Source organism: Leucopleurus acutus, assembly GCF_964270905.1.
Source record: "Leucopleurus acutus genome assembly, chromosome: 16".
Taxonomy (NCBI): domain Eukaryota; kingdom Metazoa; phylum Chordata; class Mammalia; order Artiodactyla; family Delphinidae; genus Leucopleurus; species Leucopleurus acutus.
The window spans coordinates 44297843-44316035 of record NC_139158.1 but is presented as its reverse complement, the minus strand read 5'-3'; the positions used below and the strand labels follow the sequence as shown (position 1 = coordinate 44316035).

The window sequence follows — 18193 nt, the reverse complement described above, 5'->3', positions numbered from 1 at the left end:
AGGTGTAATGTCATCAGTACTTTTGACTCCCATGTACAGCTAGCTGGCCCCATGGGTGAGGTAGTCCAGTGAGGGGTCTCTCAGTGAGAAAGACTTAAATTTCATTATTGTCAACATCAAAACATCAGAGATGTACCCCAAATGACCCTCATTCCCACGAGAATCTATGATGTGCTCATCAACCAGTGACTCATCACAACTGTTCTCGAATTTCTATGTTCTGTTGGTATCACTATACTTGGGAGTCCAGACACAGGAGGTACTGTCCTGCCTGTGAGGTGAGGCTTCGTGCTGCAGACAGTGAGATGGATCAGTGGCCTGGCCTTCCCCGTGGCCATATCCAGGGACGCCTGTGGTGAGACTGGTGTCTGTCATGGACCAGGGCATGTTCAGCTAAGTGTGTCTAGGCTCTGGGCAGGCTGGACTCAGCCTTCAGAGGCACAGCCACTGCACAGAAGCAGGAGCTCCTGGGACTGCACCTTTTGTTTGGTCCTTGGGATGTCATAGGACCTGTGCAGAGCCTCAATCTCAGAAGACATGGGAAAGAAAAGACCAACCATGCTTTTAGGGGCTACGTCCTTACAGCTTTAGATACATCATCTAAAAGCAAAAAGATCACGCATTTGCAAACGTAATTTGAGGTGAGCATGAGGCCAGAGGGAAGAATGTAACACACACTGGGATTTGAACTCTGGACTCCCAGGCACTGTGTGGGCTCTGCCCTTGGACAATCAACGCACGGGTTTCTCTGCTCCAGACAAATAATCACAAAATCGAGATACTAATTACTGAGACAATGCATAAACGATAACTGCAAAAAAAAAATCCATCTAATACGCTCCAGGGAACAGAACAGATATGATGCATTTGTTCATCTATCCACCAACACAAGCTGAGATCAGTGACTCAACTCCAGCATGCGTTCTGGAGGAAGAAAAATAGATCAGAAATCTGATTTGTCCTGGCTGCACCAGATCATTAATAGTTATACAGAATTGTTTAGATCCAGAAGTTGCAAAACAGCTCTCAGAAGCTACAATCAGCATATCAAATACACATACGGAGAGGGAGATAGAGATGGGGCAGGAGAGATCCAGGGAGGAGGAAGGAGGGGAGGGAGGGAGAGAGAAGGGGGAGGGGAGGGGGAAAGTGATCACTCCAGACCATTAAGCTGTGTTGCATGTTTTCCTGATACAGGTTAAAATATATCCATCTGATATATCAGGCCATCCTTCTAGTCATGTTTATACTCCATTTCTGCAAAGTCAGTGCCATTCCCGCACCTGGTGGGGCTCCTGCAGCCTAGCCGCTCCCTCACCATAACCCTGGGGGGAGAGGTGGGCCTGGTCCAAATCCTTCCCACCCCCTCGCCCCCTTGGTAGCATCTTTCTTCCCAGGTGGTCCCATCGCTCCTGCTTCTCCACACCTCCTGGGGCTGGAACAGGCTGTGCCAGGTCCTCCTCTGTGACTCCAGCAGAGTTCATGGCTTTAGTACTTAGTTACCCTGCTAAACCAGATGATAACTCCACCTGTTAGAGGACCCGTGACTCTCACGTATGAAGTTGGGTCTTGTGCTAATTCTGAATCTGCTACTGCTTACAGACGCAGTCACCAGGCGGTACTCAACTTACTATAAATCAGGGGGCATTGGAGAATAATGAACTTGAGGATAAAAGAGGTGCATGGTGACATATATAAAACATTTCCTCCAGACCTACGGATGATTATAAACCACACCACTGAGTGTGTGGAGGACACGGGGTCCAGTTTTATGTAATGCACCTGTTCTAAGCACACAACTTTGAAAAAAAAAATGAGCATTTCCAAAATCTGTCTTTGTGACAAGGTTTAGCTAAGAGAACGTGGAAATGCCGGTCTCTCTGGTGAGATGAATGGTTAGTGATGGACAGGCGACAGCTCCTAAAAGCATCTGAGGCATCTGCCACTCAAGGCTTTGTTGTAACTAAGCTCCTGGCGGATGGGAGGGTGGAGGGAGGTGAAGAGGCCTGTCTCGCTGCATCTGTCTCATGCGACCCCAAGGCTGCGCAGGAGAAATCCACGGAGGCCCCGCAGTGCCTGACACACGTGTCTGCTTGCTTTCTTGTGAAAGGATATTCTGCTCTGAGTTGACTCTATTCCAGAGAGTGCTGCTTCCGTGCCGTGTCCTCTGACCACCCTTTATGCTGTTGTATTGCCCACCCTTATTCTCTGGCTTAAAACGCTCAGTTAATAGACAGACTCCAGTTTGCGTTCAAGACTCTCCGGCCCTGCCCTGTCTTCCCTGGCCCCCCAGGTCACCTCTGTCTCTGTTGCTTCCTCCTGGGGGGAGCCCTCAGCCTACGACTGGTGGCAGCCCCTCCTTGGCGGGCAGCTCAGAGGAGGGAGCTCGGCACTGTCTCCAGGGCGCCCAGAGGAGGAGGGGTTCGTGCTGGCTGTTCACCGACCTGCGTGTGGCGCGTGCCCGGAGCATTTAGCAGCTTGACTTGATATTGAGCCGTGGTGACTCCTCCCAGCTGGGTCTGGACACCCTCAAGAGATGCCACGTTTATCAGCCACATGGTTCATCTTTACGAAACGACTGAACAGAACACGGGTGTGCAGGTCTCTGCATCAGACACACGTGTAGCCGGGACTCGGCGAGCCCCCCGGGGCTTTCCATCCTTTATTCACACGGCGACGCCACTTCTGAGTCTGAATAAGGCTCCCATGGGCTTTGTTCTCTTTGTCCCATTGCACCAGGCCACTCATGCAAAGAGCCAGGGCGAGTTCCTGTCAGCGCTGGAAGGAACGGGAATTCAGGTGACAGAAAATCTAAGTTCCTCAACCCAGCCTTCAATTTTCTAATTAAGAAACATTCCTGTTGTAAGAGGAACACGGTCTCTGTAGAAGAACTATAGATTTCTGCTTCTAATGATACCACTAGTGAACCTTCTGCAGAAGACAGCTACAGATTCTTTAGGAAATATTAAAGAATACTTGAAACGCTGGTGCTATTTATAGAATTCATAATCTGACGCTTAATTCCCTTTTCTCATTTAATTATAGTTATAATAATGCAGTTAAGAAAGGAAAGAAACATTTTAGGAAGTGAAATCAAGACATAATAGATGCTCAAATGTAGAAGATGCCTGAGGCCGACGCAGTGCACGGAGCCCTCAGGCCTCCCGCCAGCGGGAGCTCCGGACCCACGGCCTCGGGGCAGCGGAGGTGGGCTGGGGAGTCGGGGAGGGTCTTCCAGCTCCAGTCTCAAACTCACACCTGCCCTGCTGGTGAAGGTGCCCAGGTAAGCTCCCAATCCCGTCTAGAAGGCTTCTCTTCCTCACTGTAACACGCTCCAAGCAGGTGGGGACAAGATTTAGAAGCGAGAACTGTGCTTTTCTATTTTTGTTTGCAGATAAAAGTCAAAGTTATGTTGCAGGAAATTTGATTTTAAGTGTTAGAAGCATTGATAGTTGCATCATGTATCCATACTTGCTACCTCTCTGATTTCTGTGTTATTTAATCCCTTGAAACTTCAGTCTTTTCATCCATAAAAATGGGGATAATAAATTCCCACCTTTCAGACTCATTGCCAAGATTAAATAAGATAAAGTGGGCACATCAACTAGCTCACAGCCATCGCGCAGCAAATCTGGGGTCCTTTCTATCTTCCACATCATTCAGAGCATCGTTTTCTGGGTGGACCCACCAAAACTACACACAACACCTTCCTCTATAAAAAGTGTATAAAACTTGCCTGCACTGGGAGCTGGATCAAATGATTAGCACTGGAGTAAAGTGAAGCTGTGGACAAACGCTGCCCTCAGGCCTCCACACTAAGGCCGGGGGCCAGGCCCACCGCCAGCAGGTCTGGCCTTAGGACGCCATCGCCTTCACTGACCCCTGATTCCATGGCCACAAAGTGACGTGATGGCAGTGCCCTGTCATGGACTTCCCATGAGATCACGCGTGTGCAACTGCTCAGACTACGGCAGCATCAGGAGCGGGGGGAGGGCTTGTTCAAAAGCCGGTTCCCCCCCCCCCCCCACCCAGTGGCTCTGATGCAGCGGGTCGGTGGGCCAGACAACACGCCTTTCTAACTGAGCTGGGGGTGTCGACACTGCTGGCCAGGACCACCCAAGAAGGCAGGTGTGCGGTGTTCAACGCAGGCCGGGGCCCAGAGGTGCAGGTGGTACCCACCTCTCTGACACTTTTATCACCACTGTTACTGCTACTTGAGGCCTTTTTCGAATCATAAAATCTGTTGGAGAAAAGATCCCACGTCTCCTTCCAGGTGTCCCTTGACCTGGGGACCCACGTGTGTGCCGACAATTCCGATTTCCTGCGTCTACAGTCAGGCTGAATAGGCACGAACAGAAGGCCTGGCGGGCTCAAGGCTGGGCTGAAGCACCATGTGCCAGGGGCTGCCAGCCTCCTGGGCCTGCAGTGCAGTCCAGAACCACGCTGACCCTGAAGGGACCCGCGCGCCAGGGTCTCAGCCGCGAGTTCCCGTGGAGATGTGTCCACCAAGGGGTGCACGCTCACAGCACAAGAAAAAGAGGGGCTGAGGGCCAGGGACCCCAGAGCCCCTTCTCTTATTCCAACAGCAAAGGCAACCCCGCAGGCCTCAAAATGCTGGCTCTTCACCCCTGAGAATGTGACCAGCGGCCTCCACGGAGACTGTTTCACTTGCCGTTAACAGATGATCAGAATCCTTTCCCATCAAATGTATTAAACATCCTGACTCATCAGGCCCGAGTCTAGGAGGTTCTTAAGGTGTGAAGAGTAACGTTACTTTCTGAGAAGAAGGATCTCATGCCAGTCTCCTCTACTGTGGCTGGATTTTTATTGTATTTACCATCTTTTAGACAAGGATGCTGTGCACGGCTTGCCCTGCCCCAGAGACAGGCCTCCCCCAAGGTACATGGAGAAGCCAAGACCAGGGATGACTTCTGCATCCTGGCACGTAGACAACATTTCCTGGGCAGCCCCCACCCCCAGCCCACGCTTATCCAGGGCTCACCTGGCCTCTGCCGGCAGGTGACAAGTGACACCAATGTCCACTTGCATCTCTCTGAACAGGGAGCATCTGCCCTGTGGAACCCATGATAAAAATATGAGTCCCGTTCTACAACTTGGCAATCAGAACACAGCTCTGGCTTGGAGGGCACGCCCTGGGGGTGATGGGGTTTGTCAGTAGGCCAGGCTGGGAGGCTGGGAGTGGGCCGCCCCCTTCACCCCTCCATGTGTCAAGACTGGGATGCAGGGGGTGGCTGACGTTACACTTGGGCCCTGGTTCTCTGGGCTCTGTCCTCCTGAGCTTCCTTCTCCTGGAGAAACCCTCTTGCCTGTTTGCAGCGCGTTAACCCAGGCTCAGGGCGCAGCTGACACGGGGCGCTGGGCTCTGGGCCTGGGGTCTTCTGGGGACACCATCTGCACATCGAGGGCATCTGTCTGGGTCCCGCTGTGCGTCCCAATCCTTGGTGCACGCAGCGACCGCGGCCACTGCTTGGGTCTGGGAGATCCCGGCCTCGCTCCACCCACAGCTGCTCAGGCCCCTGACAGCCTGGAGTCTTGCCCTGCAGCCTCGGCTTGTGCCCCCAGAGCAGAGGCCTCTGGCATGTGTGGGACAAGGTCGCAAAAGAGAAGCTCAGACACATCCTCCAGGTCAAAGCTGGACGTGACACAGCCACCTGACCCAACCCCAGCGGTGCAGGACGGTCCCCATCACCCCTCCCCGTACCCGTCCATCCTCCAGAGGGGGGACCTCAAGCAGCGGCCCCGCCATGTCCCCCTGGAAGGGCCTCTGGGGCCTCTCAGTGTCCCTGTGAAGAGGTGCCTGCCCTCAGGGGGCCACCAGTGTGTCCTCTTCTCCCCCTGCTCCTCGTGGGGTCAGGGGACACGGGAACACACATAAAGGGACTCTCCACTCACCCAACAAACCGAATCAGTACTGACAATGGCAAGAAGCAGTGAGAGGCCAGGGGTCTGTTCTCAGGCCTAGAGGAATCAGTGCTTTAAGCGTGAGACATGGCCGGTAGGCCCGAGAGCCCTGGATGCTGGAGAGGGAGCCCGGTGCCCTGAGGATGCGGTGGGCTCCGGGGCCAGAGGAAGGGGCTGCCTTTATCTCCCGTCTGGTGGGGATGACAGGTGATGCTGAAACTCATGCTTTAATTGGCACGTACACATCTTCCTTTGATTAATAAAAACGGGAATGTAGATCATTTCTGAATGAAGGCTCCCCATTTGCTAGAGGAAATCTTTCAAAACCTGGGCTCCGTGAAGGCACATGGAGGACGTTTGCTGTGAAAAAGGGCTGGGAATCGATGCCCTTAAAGCACGGAGGGCACGGTTACCCACCAGACAGGCCGTTTCCTCCAGAACCTTAGTTTGGGATAAGCACACAGGCGCCGCAAGATTGGACTCTATTTTACGTGTGAGCCTTTCACGAAGAAAACCAAACCCGCTTTGCCTCCGTTCCCAGTGTGTACCAAGTCCGCGCCCAACATGGGGTCAGTCCTGCTGGTGTGGAGGCCGGGCTCCCAACCCGCTGCTTTCCCAGTGGCCACTGTCAGAGGATGTGTCCCGGGCCTGATGGGGTGAGGCTGGGCACCCCCTGCCCGGTTCCCCCTGATGGCTCTCCACCCCCAAGCAGGCTCTCCTCGATGGCCTGGGTGCACCAGCCGTGTGCGCGTGATCCACAGGGAGGCCTTACCTCGTGCGACAGGTAGAAGGCGGCGATGCCCAGGGGCCAGAAGCAGCAGAGCATGGAGAAGACGCTAAGGCCCAGGTGGTCCCGCGGGGGCATCACGAGGAAGTTGTCCTCGCTCTCTGTGTCACTGGAGTAGTCGCTCTGCCGGGAGAGATGGGGATGGAGAGCGAGGTTACCAGGGGTCTCTCCATCATCCCCCGAAGTGGGGCTCAGGCCTGGCAAGTCCTCCTGGCAAGTGTGTGTCCCCCACAGGAAGAGAAAAACCCCAAGGATGGGCTCTGGGTTGCTCGATGGGAGATTAAACCTCACAGACCTGCGGATCTCTGGGATGGGGTGCGGACAGCTGGGTGAAGGTTTGACCGTCGGAGGACGGGGCTGGGTGGGAAGCGCACAGGCAGAGTTGGAGTCCACTCTTTGTTCCAAGACTTCAAGCTGGTTTTAGGGTGAGGCAGGGCAGGTGTCGGGGCCAGGACCTTCCCTGAACCCCCTTCTTGCCTTAGACTCTGATCTGAGTAAGGACGTCACTGGGCCTGGTCTCAAGCCCGGGTGTCCCTCCTGTTTTGGTTAATCAAACACGTGTAAAACTGCCAATCAGAGCCTCTACTCAGCCTGTGCTAGAAGCTTCCTGCTGGACTGTTTGTGTCTCATCTGAGAGAAAACAGGTGAATTTGGAGGGGCTCACCCCAATCTCAAACAGGGACTTTCTCTAGGGGCCCAGGATGGAAGTGGGTGATGCACTGTCCACACAGTGCCCAGCTGCCCCCCGCATGTGCACACACACACACAAACACACACACAGACACACACACACGGACACAGAGACACACATAGACACACACACAGATACACACACATGGACAGACACACACACAGATACACACACAGACACACGTGCACACACAGATATACAAACACACACAGATACACACATGGACACAAACACACAGAGACACACACAGATACACAGACACATACAAACACACACAGACACACCCACAGACACACACAGATACACACACATGGACACACACACACGCACACACAAATACACACACACAGACACACACAGATACACACAGACACACACACACGGACACAGAGACACACACAGACACACACACAGATACACACACATGGACAGACACACAGATACACACACAGACACACGTACACACACAGATACACAAACACACACAGGTACACACACGGGCACACAAACACACACAGATACACACACGGACACAAACACACACAGACACACCCACAGACACACACAGACACACAGACACACACACAGATACACATGCATGGACACACACACGCACACACACATACACACACAGACACACACAGACTCACACACACACACACACACACACACAGAGACACACACATGCATGCACCCCATGGGTCCCAATCCCAGGCATCCCTTCCCAGTGAGGACCAGCTCCTTCCTGCAGGGCAGGCTCTTGCCCTGGTCGGTCACCGTCCCTGGGGTCGTCTTTCCAGGACCCTGCAGCCTCCCCTCTGCTGGGCCAGGTCTGCGGAATTCCTGTCTTTCCTCTGCAGCATCACCTCTCAAACAATAAAGGGAAAGGGAAAGGCCCATCCTCACCGCTGCAGAGAGGGCACGAGCAGCCTTCAGGGAGGCATCTCGCTCGGTGGGATCTGGGGACTGAGGGCTGAGGGGCAGACGCACATCTGCCGGCCCGCAGGGAGGCCAGAACCTTCCATCCAGGTGAAGGACGCCAGGCAGGGTCCCCAGGACGAGCTGCCCAGGAGGCCCGCGGTGTCCACGCTGGGAGCACAGCGCTCGGCGCCTCAGGCTGGGCTGCAACAGCCGACCTTCCCCGATGGCCCTCTGCACGGGGCCTGGGGAGGGACCCTGAAGCGACGGTTGCAGGGCGGGATCCGAGGCCCCCGAGAGACACGGAGGACGGGGCCGAAGGACAGACGTCCCGGAGGATGCGCGTCATTCGACGGGTCTGGATGCACCCAAGCCGCAGCTCTGTCTGTGGGCACCTGTTCAGGCTTTTGGCTGTGGTGGAGCGTTTCGGTTTTGTTTTCGTTTACTGAGGGTTTAAATACCTGGGCTGGCTGGAATCTTACTCCAAATCTGGAAATAGCTGCTGTGGCTATTTCTCTTGTCATTTCTACTTTACAAAGGACACTGCTGGGATCTGGGCGGTTACGGTGTCCCCAAACTACAGAACCGTCTGGCCAGTGGCCGCTTACTGCAGACTTCTGCGCTGTCAGCTGTCTGGACACCAGCGTCTGGCCACCAATCAACCCCACTGCCCTTAGTTGCTTCTTGCCTAAAGCTGGGGTGTCCTCTCTGTACCCCTTGGCCCTGGGATTTTGATAACCACTTCTCGACTGGTCTGTTGGTGGCCAGTGGCCAGGGTGGTCAGTGGAAAGTTCCGCAATCAGTGAGCAGTGGCCACAAACCACACAGGGCTGCCTGGGCGTCGACCCCCATCTTTGGAAACAACTTCAAATGACACCACCATGCCTGTGAAGCAAAGGTTCCCCCCACAAAGTCGTCACAGACTTTTCCATAGAGCATAAGGGAAACACATCTGTAAACTACAAAGTCGTGGCTACACGGCACCAAAATAACTAGTCCATTTTCATTAAAATAGGTTTTTAAAAATTCAGACAAATGACAGGGCAGACAAAAACAGCCCAGCCCTCTGTACCATCTCCCTCCCATCCACGGCAGTGCTGTGGGTACAAGCGGCCATGGGCATCGCACCAACAGATAGAGGAGAGGAGAGGAGGACCCTGGGGGCGGGTGGCGACGGAGACACCATCAAAGCGAGTAGAGAAAACACACCACGCACAGCAGCTGTTTCTGAAAATCCTCTTCATGGGGCGTTAGCTTAGAATATCTGCAAGGCAGGGTGGACGCTTCCAGAGACATTCACAGTTCACGTGGTTGAAGGAACAGATACTATGAGGGGGCAGAGCAGTACAGGGGCTGCTGTCCTCCTCCCCCAGCCCACCACTGCCCACACAGTCCGCCCTCGTCCATGACCTCCACGCAGGGAGCTGGCTCTCTGTCCCCTGGGGTTCCTTCCTTGGGAAGATTGACTAGGATAATCATAGCACCAGGCGGGATGCACATCGGCCCTGTGAGCACAGCCCCGAGGGTGAAGGGGTGCAGGGGCTCGGCCTCGTCCCTCGTCTCTCTCAAGGTCTCACTGTCCCCTCACCACTGCCCGGCTCCCTGGAGCCCCACTCCCTCCTCAGCCCCTGGGCTTCTCTGCTGCCTAATTCTGGGGAGCGTCTCTGCGTGGCCTGGGCGGGGGCTGCGGGTGGAGACCAGGATGGACTCGGGATCGGGATGCCCTGGGGAGCCTGCACGGTGTGTTCCCGACAGCACCACTTCAAAAACGCAAAATCACAGAGGCCTCTACGTGGTCATGGAAAATGAGGATGTAGATGTTTATTCATTGCCCTGGAAAGGTGCTTGTAATAACCGAGGGAAAAACCAGGGTGGAAAGTGGAAGAAGTTATATTTCCTCCAGAAAGTCAGAAATTAAGATGCGTCTGGATGGCGGGCATATCAGTGTTTTTTGTTTTTTTTTCTTTTTGCATTTCTGGGGTATAGTTTTTCTACAATAAGCAAGGTTATTGGGCAATGAGACTCACCAAGACACAGACGTGCTGACAGGTGGGGGGTGCCCCCGCCCTCCGTCCTCCTGTGGAGTGGGATCCCTCAGCGCTTCCCTGAGGCCCTGCTTGGAGACATTGTGTCGGGGGCCCAGGGAGCAGCTGGCAGAGCAGGATGGGAACTCAGCACAGCACCCAGGCTCCCTGAGATGCAGGTCAGACCCACCAGGTCACTGAGGGTGAAGATCAGAGCCTCAGCCCGCGGAGCCCAAGTCTGTGTTGACCAGCAAGGCACCACCGCCCCACGGAGCTGCTTAAATTACCCAAATCAAAGATGCCCGACGTAGTTCCTCAGCCACCCTACCACCTGCCGGGGCCTCAGGTGGCACAGGTGGCCAGTGTCCATCACACGGGACAGCACACAGACTGCACATAGCAGGTACCAACAGCACACGTGTTGAACGCATGAAGAATTCCCAAGTGCCCTTAGCCGACATGGACAGCATCTGAGAAGCAGCCAGGCTCCAGGGTTTGCCCAGAATGCGTGGGAGGAACCGGGCCCTCAGTCCACGTGGGCAGTCAGCGCCGCTGCCCCAGGCTCCTCTCCTTCCTGTGAGCCCTAGGGTCCTAACCGTCCACTCAGGTGGGACCACAGTGGGAGGACGGTGACTCGGTCAGGTTCAAGGCTGTCTCATCCAGGGAGGCTGATGGACAGAACCGAGGACAAAGGCAGGTGGACGCAGCCCCCCATCCTCCTCATGTCGGTCACAGACCCTCCAGATGTTCTGGGGCTGCAACATCCCGTCCACGTCGGAGGAGCGAGGAGTGTGGGTGAGCGCCGCTGACACCTGGAGCTTCCACAACCGCGCACGGAAGTGCCTCTCCTGACCACTGTCTGGGTTGTGAGCCCTGAAGTCCTTGCAGGGAGGGCGCTGGGCCACACTCCCTCACCTGCACTGTCGGGGTAGCCCCACTGGTCCACTTGTTTCCACTTGGGGGTCTTCCATGGGCAGGTGAGCTATGGAAGACCAGATCCCTCAGCGCTCGGCAGAATCCTCTGGCCCAGGCTCCCCTGGCACCTCAGGCCCGCTGGCCTCTCCTTTACCCGGAATCAGATGAATCAAAACCAGACTCTGCTGGGGACCCACTCCGTGTATTTCACACGGGGTCATAGATGCAAAGAAGTGCAGGGGTCTGGGGGCTCAACGGCATGGAACCTGGGGGACATATTTTAGTATCTAAACACGCTGTGCCGTAAATTCTACCGGGGGGCTGTTACTCAACTTTCCTGAATTAATTTAAACACCGTTTTCTCACCAGCTATGGTCTTCAATCCGATGGTTGGGTTACGATGACAGGCTCCCTCTAAGACTTGCCCTTCTTCTGATCTGGAAGTGCTCAGGGGTCCTGAGGACGGTCCTACCAAACGTTCTCAGGACCCGTCTTAGTTTAGTTCCCCCAGAAGCAGATCTTGAGTCAAGGACTGGGTGCACTTGTTTTCTTGGTAGAGGACCATGGGAAATGCTGGCAGGGAAGAGGGGAGGTGGGACGTGGCCAGACCAGAGTCTGTAAAGGGCGTTTTACCAAGGCAGGTCCTCTGTGGGAGCCTGGAGCCTGGTCCCTCTGGGACCTCGGGGGCCATGTGGTAGAGGGAACCCCCGGGGAACCGCCTCCTGGCAGTTTTGGCGAGTGCCTGGGGGCAGAGGTTCTCCCACATTGTGGGGAAGGCTTCAGGGCCCAGAGAAGGTCCTCAGGTGGGCAAAGGCCAGGCCAGGGGGCTTCTCCTGCAGGGGTGATACTCGGGGGTGGGCTGAGAGCATCTGCTGCAGAGGCTGTGGAAGAACTGGGGGGTTAAGACACCCTAAAACTTCAACCAGGGCAAGACCACCACACTCAGCGAACGTCTGGGAGGGTGAGAAGATGGGGACACAGAGGAACGTGGACATCCAGGATGATGAATCCCATCTACCTCCAAATAAACAGGCACAAAGAACAAATACACATCGTGTGTTTTCAAAGACAGAAGACCTGGTTTAAAATAACACTACAGGCATCAGGTAAAACCAACCTGCATGTAGCAAGCAGTCAATCTATGTTGGAAATTATATTATTTTTTCACTGTCGTGTTTTTGTTTTCACAGTGTGGATATAATCAGGTTGTTCACTGGACTTCAGATTTTGTCCAAGAAATTGTGACTCCCCTCTGAAGGCCCCTTGCTCGGTAAGGAAGTGGGACTAGCGTGTGCAAAGGCCCTGGGCCTGGAATGAGCACCGTACACACGCAGAGCTATAGGGAGTGAGGGGACTTGGTGTGGGAGAGGGGCCCCCAGCAGACCGTGTGGAGTGCGGGCCGCTTTCCACTGCTGCGACCAGGGCTTATCCCACATCAGACAAGAAACCAGGAAATACACACAGACACAGCCCTCCAGGACCAACCACGGGTGTGGGTGTCACAACCGAGACCAGCCCTGGCGTGTCGATTTATCACCTGCGGATCCAGTTTCTAAATGTGAATCCCTGCTTCAAACCTGCATTATTTCCACGTGTGATATTCTGCACCTAAGAGCTACATGTGCAACTGCATGAGGTGATGGTCGCTTCTTTAGATCTTGCTTCCCCTTTACGTTACGTTTGCCAGAGGGTAACCTACGGTTTGCAGACGGAAAAGTCCAAGTTATTGATAGTTTTGGCACCGTGGGTTTAGATTGGTTTGAACTAGGACTTGACTCACGCGAGTGCAGGGTCAGCATCTGAACTTTCGTGGCCTGGGTGCTCTGCTGGCCTCACCTGGTCCAGGTGGAAGGATGTGCATCCTCACTTAGAGAAAGGAGAATGAAAACCACACTGAGATATTATGTTTCACCTATCGGGTTGTCAACGATGAAAAAGCACAACCAGCCATCCTGTCAGTTAGGCTGTGGGCACACAGCCTGGCTGGATGCAAACTGTGACACCTTAGGAAGCAGATCTGTCGACATGCAACACAATTAAATACGTGCTGAGTTTTTGGTTCAGTAATCTCAGTTCTAGGTGTTATTCTGAAGATTCACCTCCAATCATAGAAAAATACAGACGCTCAAGGTTATTCATGGCAACGTAGTATGTAACTGCAAGATATTGGAAACGACCTAAATGCCCATTCGAACGAGAGTGGTTACATAAGCTATGAGGCATCCAGTGGTTACATAAACTAGGAGGCATCCACCGCATGGGATAAAGCGCAGGTGAAAAAAGAGTGTGTGGTAGTGGTGTGAGCTGTTTGGATGGGATTGAGGATATTAGTTTCTATCTATCTATAAGTAGATAAAAAATAAGTATGTCTGTGTACACACACATGATTACACAGGTGTGTTTATGTACCTATGTGCTACATGTTTCTCCTGGCTCAGTCTGCCGGAGGGCCTGGGAACAATGCGCCCACCCCCCAGGTGCTGAGAAGACCCAGTGCCCGGACGTTGGTTTCTAGACACGGCTCTCCAACACAAGGAGCCGGGGTGCTTTGGAGAAACGGCTGATTTCAGGGTCAGGGCCGTCAACATCCAAGACAGACCTGGGACAGCTCTCTGCGCAGGAAATAATGATAAACTGGCTAATGGATGACAAGCTGTGTCAAAAGGACACAGAGCCAACCAGAAGGGGCGCCTGCTCTCAAATCTGTAACAAAGTGAGAATAAACACACAGTAAATACCGTAACGGATGGACAGGAACCCATAAAGTAAGAATCAATGGTCCAGCCTGAAATGAAGTAATAAATGCCTACAAATAAATACGGGGGAAGGGAAAACTCTTCCCCACAGCTGAATGCCAGCTAATAAATACAGACGGAACAGTGGGGTTAGGAGCTTGTGAAGGACGTTAAGACCAGTAGGGGAACAACCAGTGACAAGCAGGATGCCCCATCCTCACACAGCACCTCCTACAAGACACTTATCAATTCCAGAGAAACGTGGCTCAACCAGGAGACACTTGGTAGGCACCGCCTGCAACACGGGATGGAGTCACCGCTGGTCACGGGCACGTGCACCAGGGACACGCCAGCGACACGATACGGGGAGGCAAGCATGTCCTCCGCGGCGGTCCTGCCCAGAGCGCTGTCACCTGAATCCAAGCAGCAGGATCCCCAGACGACCCAGAGGGAGGGCTCCCAGTGAAATAACCGACCTGTACTCTCCAAGCATGTCAAGGGAGTGAGGGTGGTGACAGAGAAGGTACCAGATTACAGAGGACTAAAGAGGCACAGCAAGAAGATGCAAGATGGGCTCCTGAACTGGATTCTGGGCCTGACTCTTGCCTTTCGCTATAAAGGACAATGTTGAAAGAACTGGGAAAATGTACATAAGGTCTATAGACGAGATGACAGTATTGTAACGATTTCAATTTCCCGACTTTTATAATTGAACTTGTTTTTAGAAAATACAACTGTCCTTTTAGGGGTAAAAGGACATCTTGTCTGACACTTTCTTGTGAAGAGCTCAGGAAAACATATGTACATTGAGAGAATGGGAACACACCCACGGTAAACCATTAAGACTGAAGGAAACCGGGTGACAACCATATATAGGGGTTGTCTGTACCGTTCTTGCAATTCTTCTGTCCGAAATTATTTCGAAAATAAAAAGTCAAAAAACCCCTCACACGTGTGCCGTTTTAGGAAGGAAAAAATTATACTTTAAATTGAATTTCTTTCTTTTGGGGATTAAAAATTGCATATGCTTTCCCCTCTTTTTTCATTATGCTTTAATGGAAACGCTGTGAGCCTTGCAGGGAAAAATGAAAAAAATATCAAATTCACTCTTTTCATGACACAAGAATAATTCATTTTACGCTGGTATTTCATCAGGTTTGTCCTCTTTATGTTTCCACAGAGAAGCTGCTTAGTAGTGTTGGATGTCACACACTTGCCCTCGGGAGCTCAGAGGCCTGCGGAGCCCAAGGCGGCTTCTGGAACAAAGCTGGGGCACTGAGCAGTCAGGAGGCTGAGCGTGCCCACCACCGGGGCCCGGGTCGCAAAGGTCTCCCGGGCGAATCTGGCAGCGGGTGGCTCACTAGGGCCCACAGGGATGCTGCCCTCGGCTGACAGGCGAGGAGGGTGGAGGGCCCAGCGGAGCACGCACCTCCCAGGAACAAGCTATGGGGATACAACGTCCATCCACCTGTCCTCACCCATCTGTCCACCCACCAGAAAGGCCCTGGCTCCCGAGGAAGTGCAAGAGCTACTTGGTGCCACGGGAGGGGCAGGTGGGAACCACGTGCCTTCCTCTGGAGGCTGGCGGCCACCTCCCTCCACAGACCCTTGCATGCCCTCCACCCTAGGCTCCAGAAGCCTCTCTGGCTTGAGTGGGAGTCGCGTCTGTGCTGCTCCGGTGAGGGCAGGCTGTGGATCCCCCGCCTGGCTTGTTTGATCTCTCCTTCATCTTCTCATAGCATCAGGTACTGGCCCAAGGCACCAGCCCCTGTACAGCGTGAGGCCCTTGGAGCTACGTCTCCCATCTCGGCAGCAAGGAGAAAGCCGTCTGCCCGAAACTTGGGAGCGGGGACCCCAGAGCCCATCACCCTTCAGCCCCTCGCCACTGACCATGGCCACTGCCCTGCACATTTGCATGTGCCCATGGCCCAGGTGGGCTCCCTAGTTTGTAAGAATGAGAATATCTTCTAAACCAAGGGCTGCCTCTGTGCAAGATCCCATTACAGAAAACCTCTGGTTGTGTGTCAAGGTACTGGCTGGGGCTGTTCTAGGTCATCAGATACCAGCCGTTTTTTAAAAATCACTAATTTCCCAGTTTCCGTTTCTGCAATATTCTGCTTTATTGAAAGGAAAGCAGATATTTAAATTATATATTAGTTAGTTTGAAGATTATAGAGTATTAAAATTCATTAAAGATGGCCTTGTACAATATGTGTATGTATGTATACATATAGATTATTTCACTCTGTGTGTGTGTGTGAGATGTGATGTCACATCTAAAAACTCTTCAACTAAGTCTTGGTCACAGAGATGCATATGTGTATACACACACACACACACACACACACACACACACTTACACATACCCTTTGAAACAATTTTAGACTCACATAAAAGTTCCAAAAATAGAGCAGAGTTCCTGTAGGGACTGCAAAGATAGAACAGAGTCCCACATCCTTGACCGCCACCTCTTACATAAGCACGAGCCAGCACCTAAATCAGGACACCGACCCTGTCCAATGCAAGACCCCCGAACAGCCCCCTCAGCACGAGGCCCCGAGGGTCACCCAGGCTGCTGGGGGTGTCAGCAGTTCACTCTGTTTTGTTCCTGCGTGATTTTCCACGATAGGGAGGTGCCGCTCTGTGTTCGTCCGTTCGTCCACCGAAGGGCGTTTAATTCCAGTTTTTGATTCTTACTAATAAAGGCTGTGATGCATTCGTGCAGGTTTCTGTGTGAACATAGGTTTTCGTCTCTTTAGAGTAAATACCCGGGAATGGGGTTGCTGGGTTGTTCGGTGTTGGTGTTTTTACAGGAAAATGACCAATTGTCTTCCAGAGAGGCCTTCCCGCTTCTGCGTCCTCACCAGCATTTGGTGGTGCCAGTTCTTGGCATTCCGCCATCCTAAGGGCCGTGCAGTGCTCTTTCATCTTGGCTTTAGTCTGCATTTCTCGGAAGGTAGTGATGTTGAACATCTCCGTGTGCTTATTTGCCATTTGTATCTCCTGCTTGGGGAAGTGTCCGTTCTCTCCATTACGTGGCAGCTGGGCTCCATCCAAACTCTCCTGCAAATCCCTGTCACCCCTACCTTAGCTTCCGCCTCCCAAATGTAGACGCTCTGCCCGCCAGGTGGACTCCAGGTGTTATGAGAAGGGACTCAAAGCTGGCAGATCAGTGGTTGGCCTCCTGTGGGCACCCAGCCCGTGCTAAGGACAGCAGATGGGGCTGTCATGGGGGGACAGTTCCAGCTGGAACAAAGGACAGAGCTGTGAGCCCGTAGGAGCACACTGACCTCCTGTGCACACGGCCCGAAGCCAGGACATAGCCCAAGCCTCCAGCAGCTACCCAGCCAGGAGCTCACCTGCCTCCTCTGTGAAGCTGCAGCAGTTGCTGCATTTCTAGAAGACAGGTGTAGAGGATCTCAAGCCATTCTCACCTTCCCCCTGCCACCCTGAGGCTAAGCGTGAGGCAGTGAGGACTCATGGAAAGAGACTGGCCGGGGGCGGGGACCGGAGAGAGGCAGCCAGTGGTGCAGGTGCTGCCCGGTAGCGCTGGCCGGCCTCGGGGAGGGAGGGTCCAGAAAGGGGGTCAGGGACCTCCAGTCTGCTTCACAGGGGGCAGATCACCTCCGGATCATCCATTTCTCGACTCATTTCAAGAGGGATTCAGAGCGACCAGGTTGGTGAGGAGAGTAAAGTGATGCCCTACCGGGAAGAGGGGGACCCCGGGGAGGGCAGGGTTGGGGGTGAGCATTGTCTCCATGTGTTAAGGGCCATCCTTAGAAGAAGGAGAGATGGGTCCTCGGGCATCCAAAGGGGTACCAGAGGCGGCCCATCTCTAGAGAGGGAAACGTTTCCAGAAAGGGTGAGCCTTGTACCTTCTCTGTCTGTGAGGTGGGTTAGAAGCCGCCTGGACCACTGGTCAGCGGAGCTCTCTGTGCTCACTGCTCACACAGTGTGGTCCAGGGGCTGCAGTGCTGGCCTTGCTGGGAGCCGTCAGGAATGCAGACGCCCAGGCCCCACCCCAGCCAGCCGGGACCTGCCCACGTGGAGGCTGCCAGGCTCAGGAGAGGTGTTTGGATGGGGAGTCACGGGGGATGCTCCATCGCTGGTGGCGGGGTCGCTGTCTCTCCACCGTTGTGTCAGGAACGTCCCCGGTTATCTGCCCTGCTACCTACCTCTGGACGAACATCCGCTTCAGCAA

General features: G+C 53.8%; 1 protein-coding gene across 2 annotated transcripts in view; it reads right to left on the bottom strand.

Annotated features, from left to right (window-relative positions):
- The window catches only part of SYNDIG1 (synapse differentiation inducing 1), a gene marked incomplete at both ends in the record, with an annotated part of 56109 nt that overhangs the window by 26154 nt on the left and 11762 nt on the right, over positions 1-18193 (bottom strand). Inside the window, one exon of one of the 2 annotated variants that reach the window (XM_082858057.1) lies at positions 6695-6832. The exons of the other annotated variant lie outside the window; for it this stretch is intronic. Coding sequence (XP_082714183.1) covers positions 6695-6832 — 138 coding nt within the window. The remainder of the gene's footprint in view (positions 1-6694; positions 6833-18193) is intronic. 2 annotated transcript variants of the gene reach the window in all.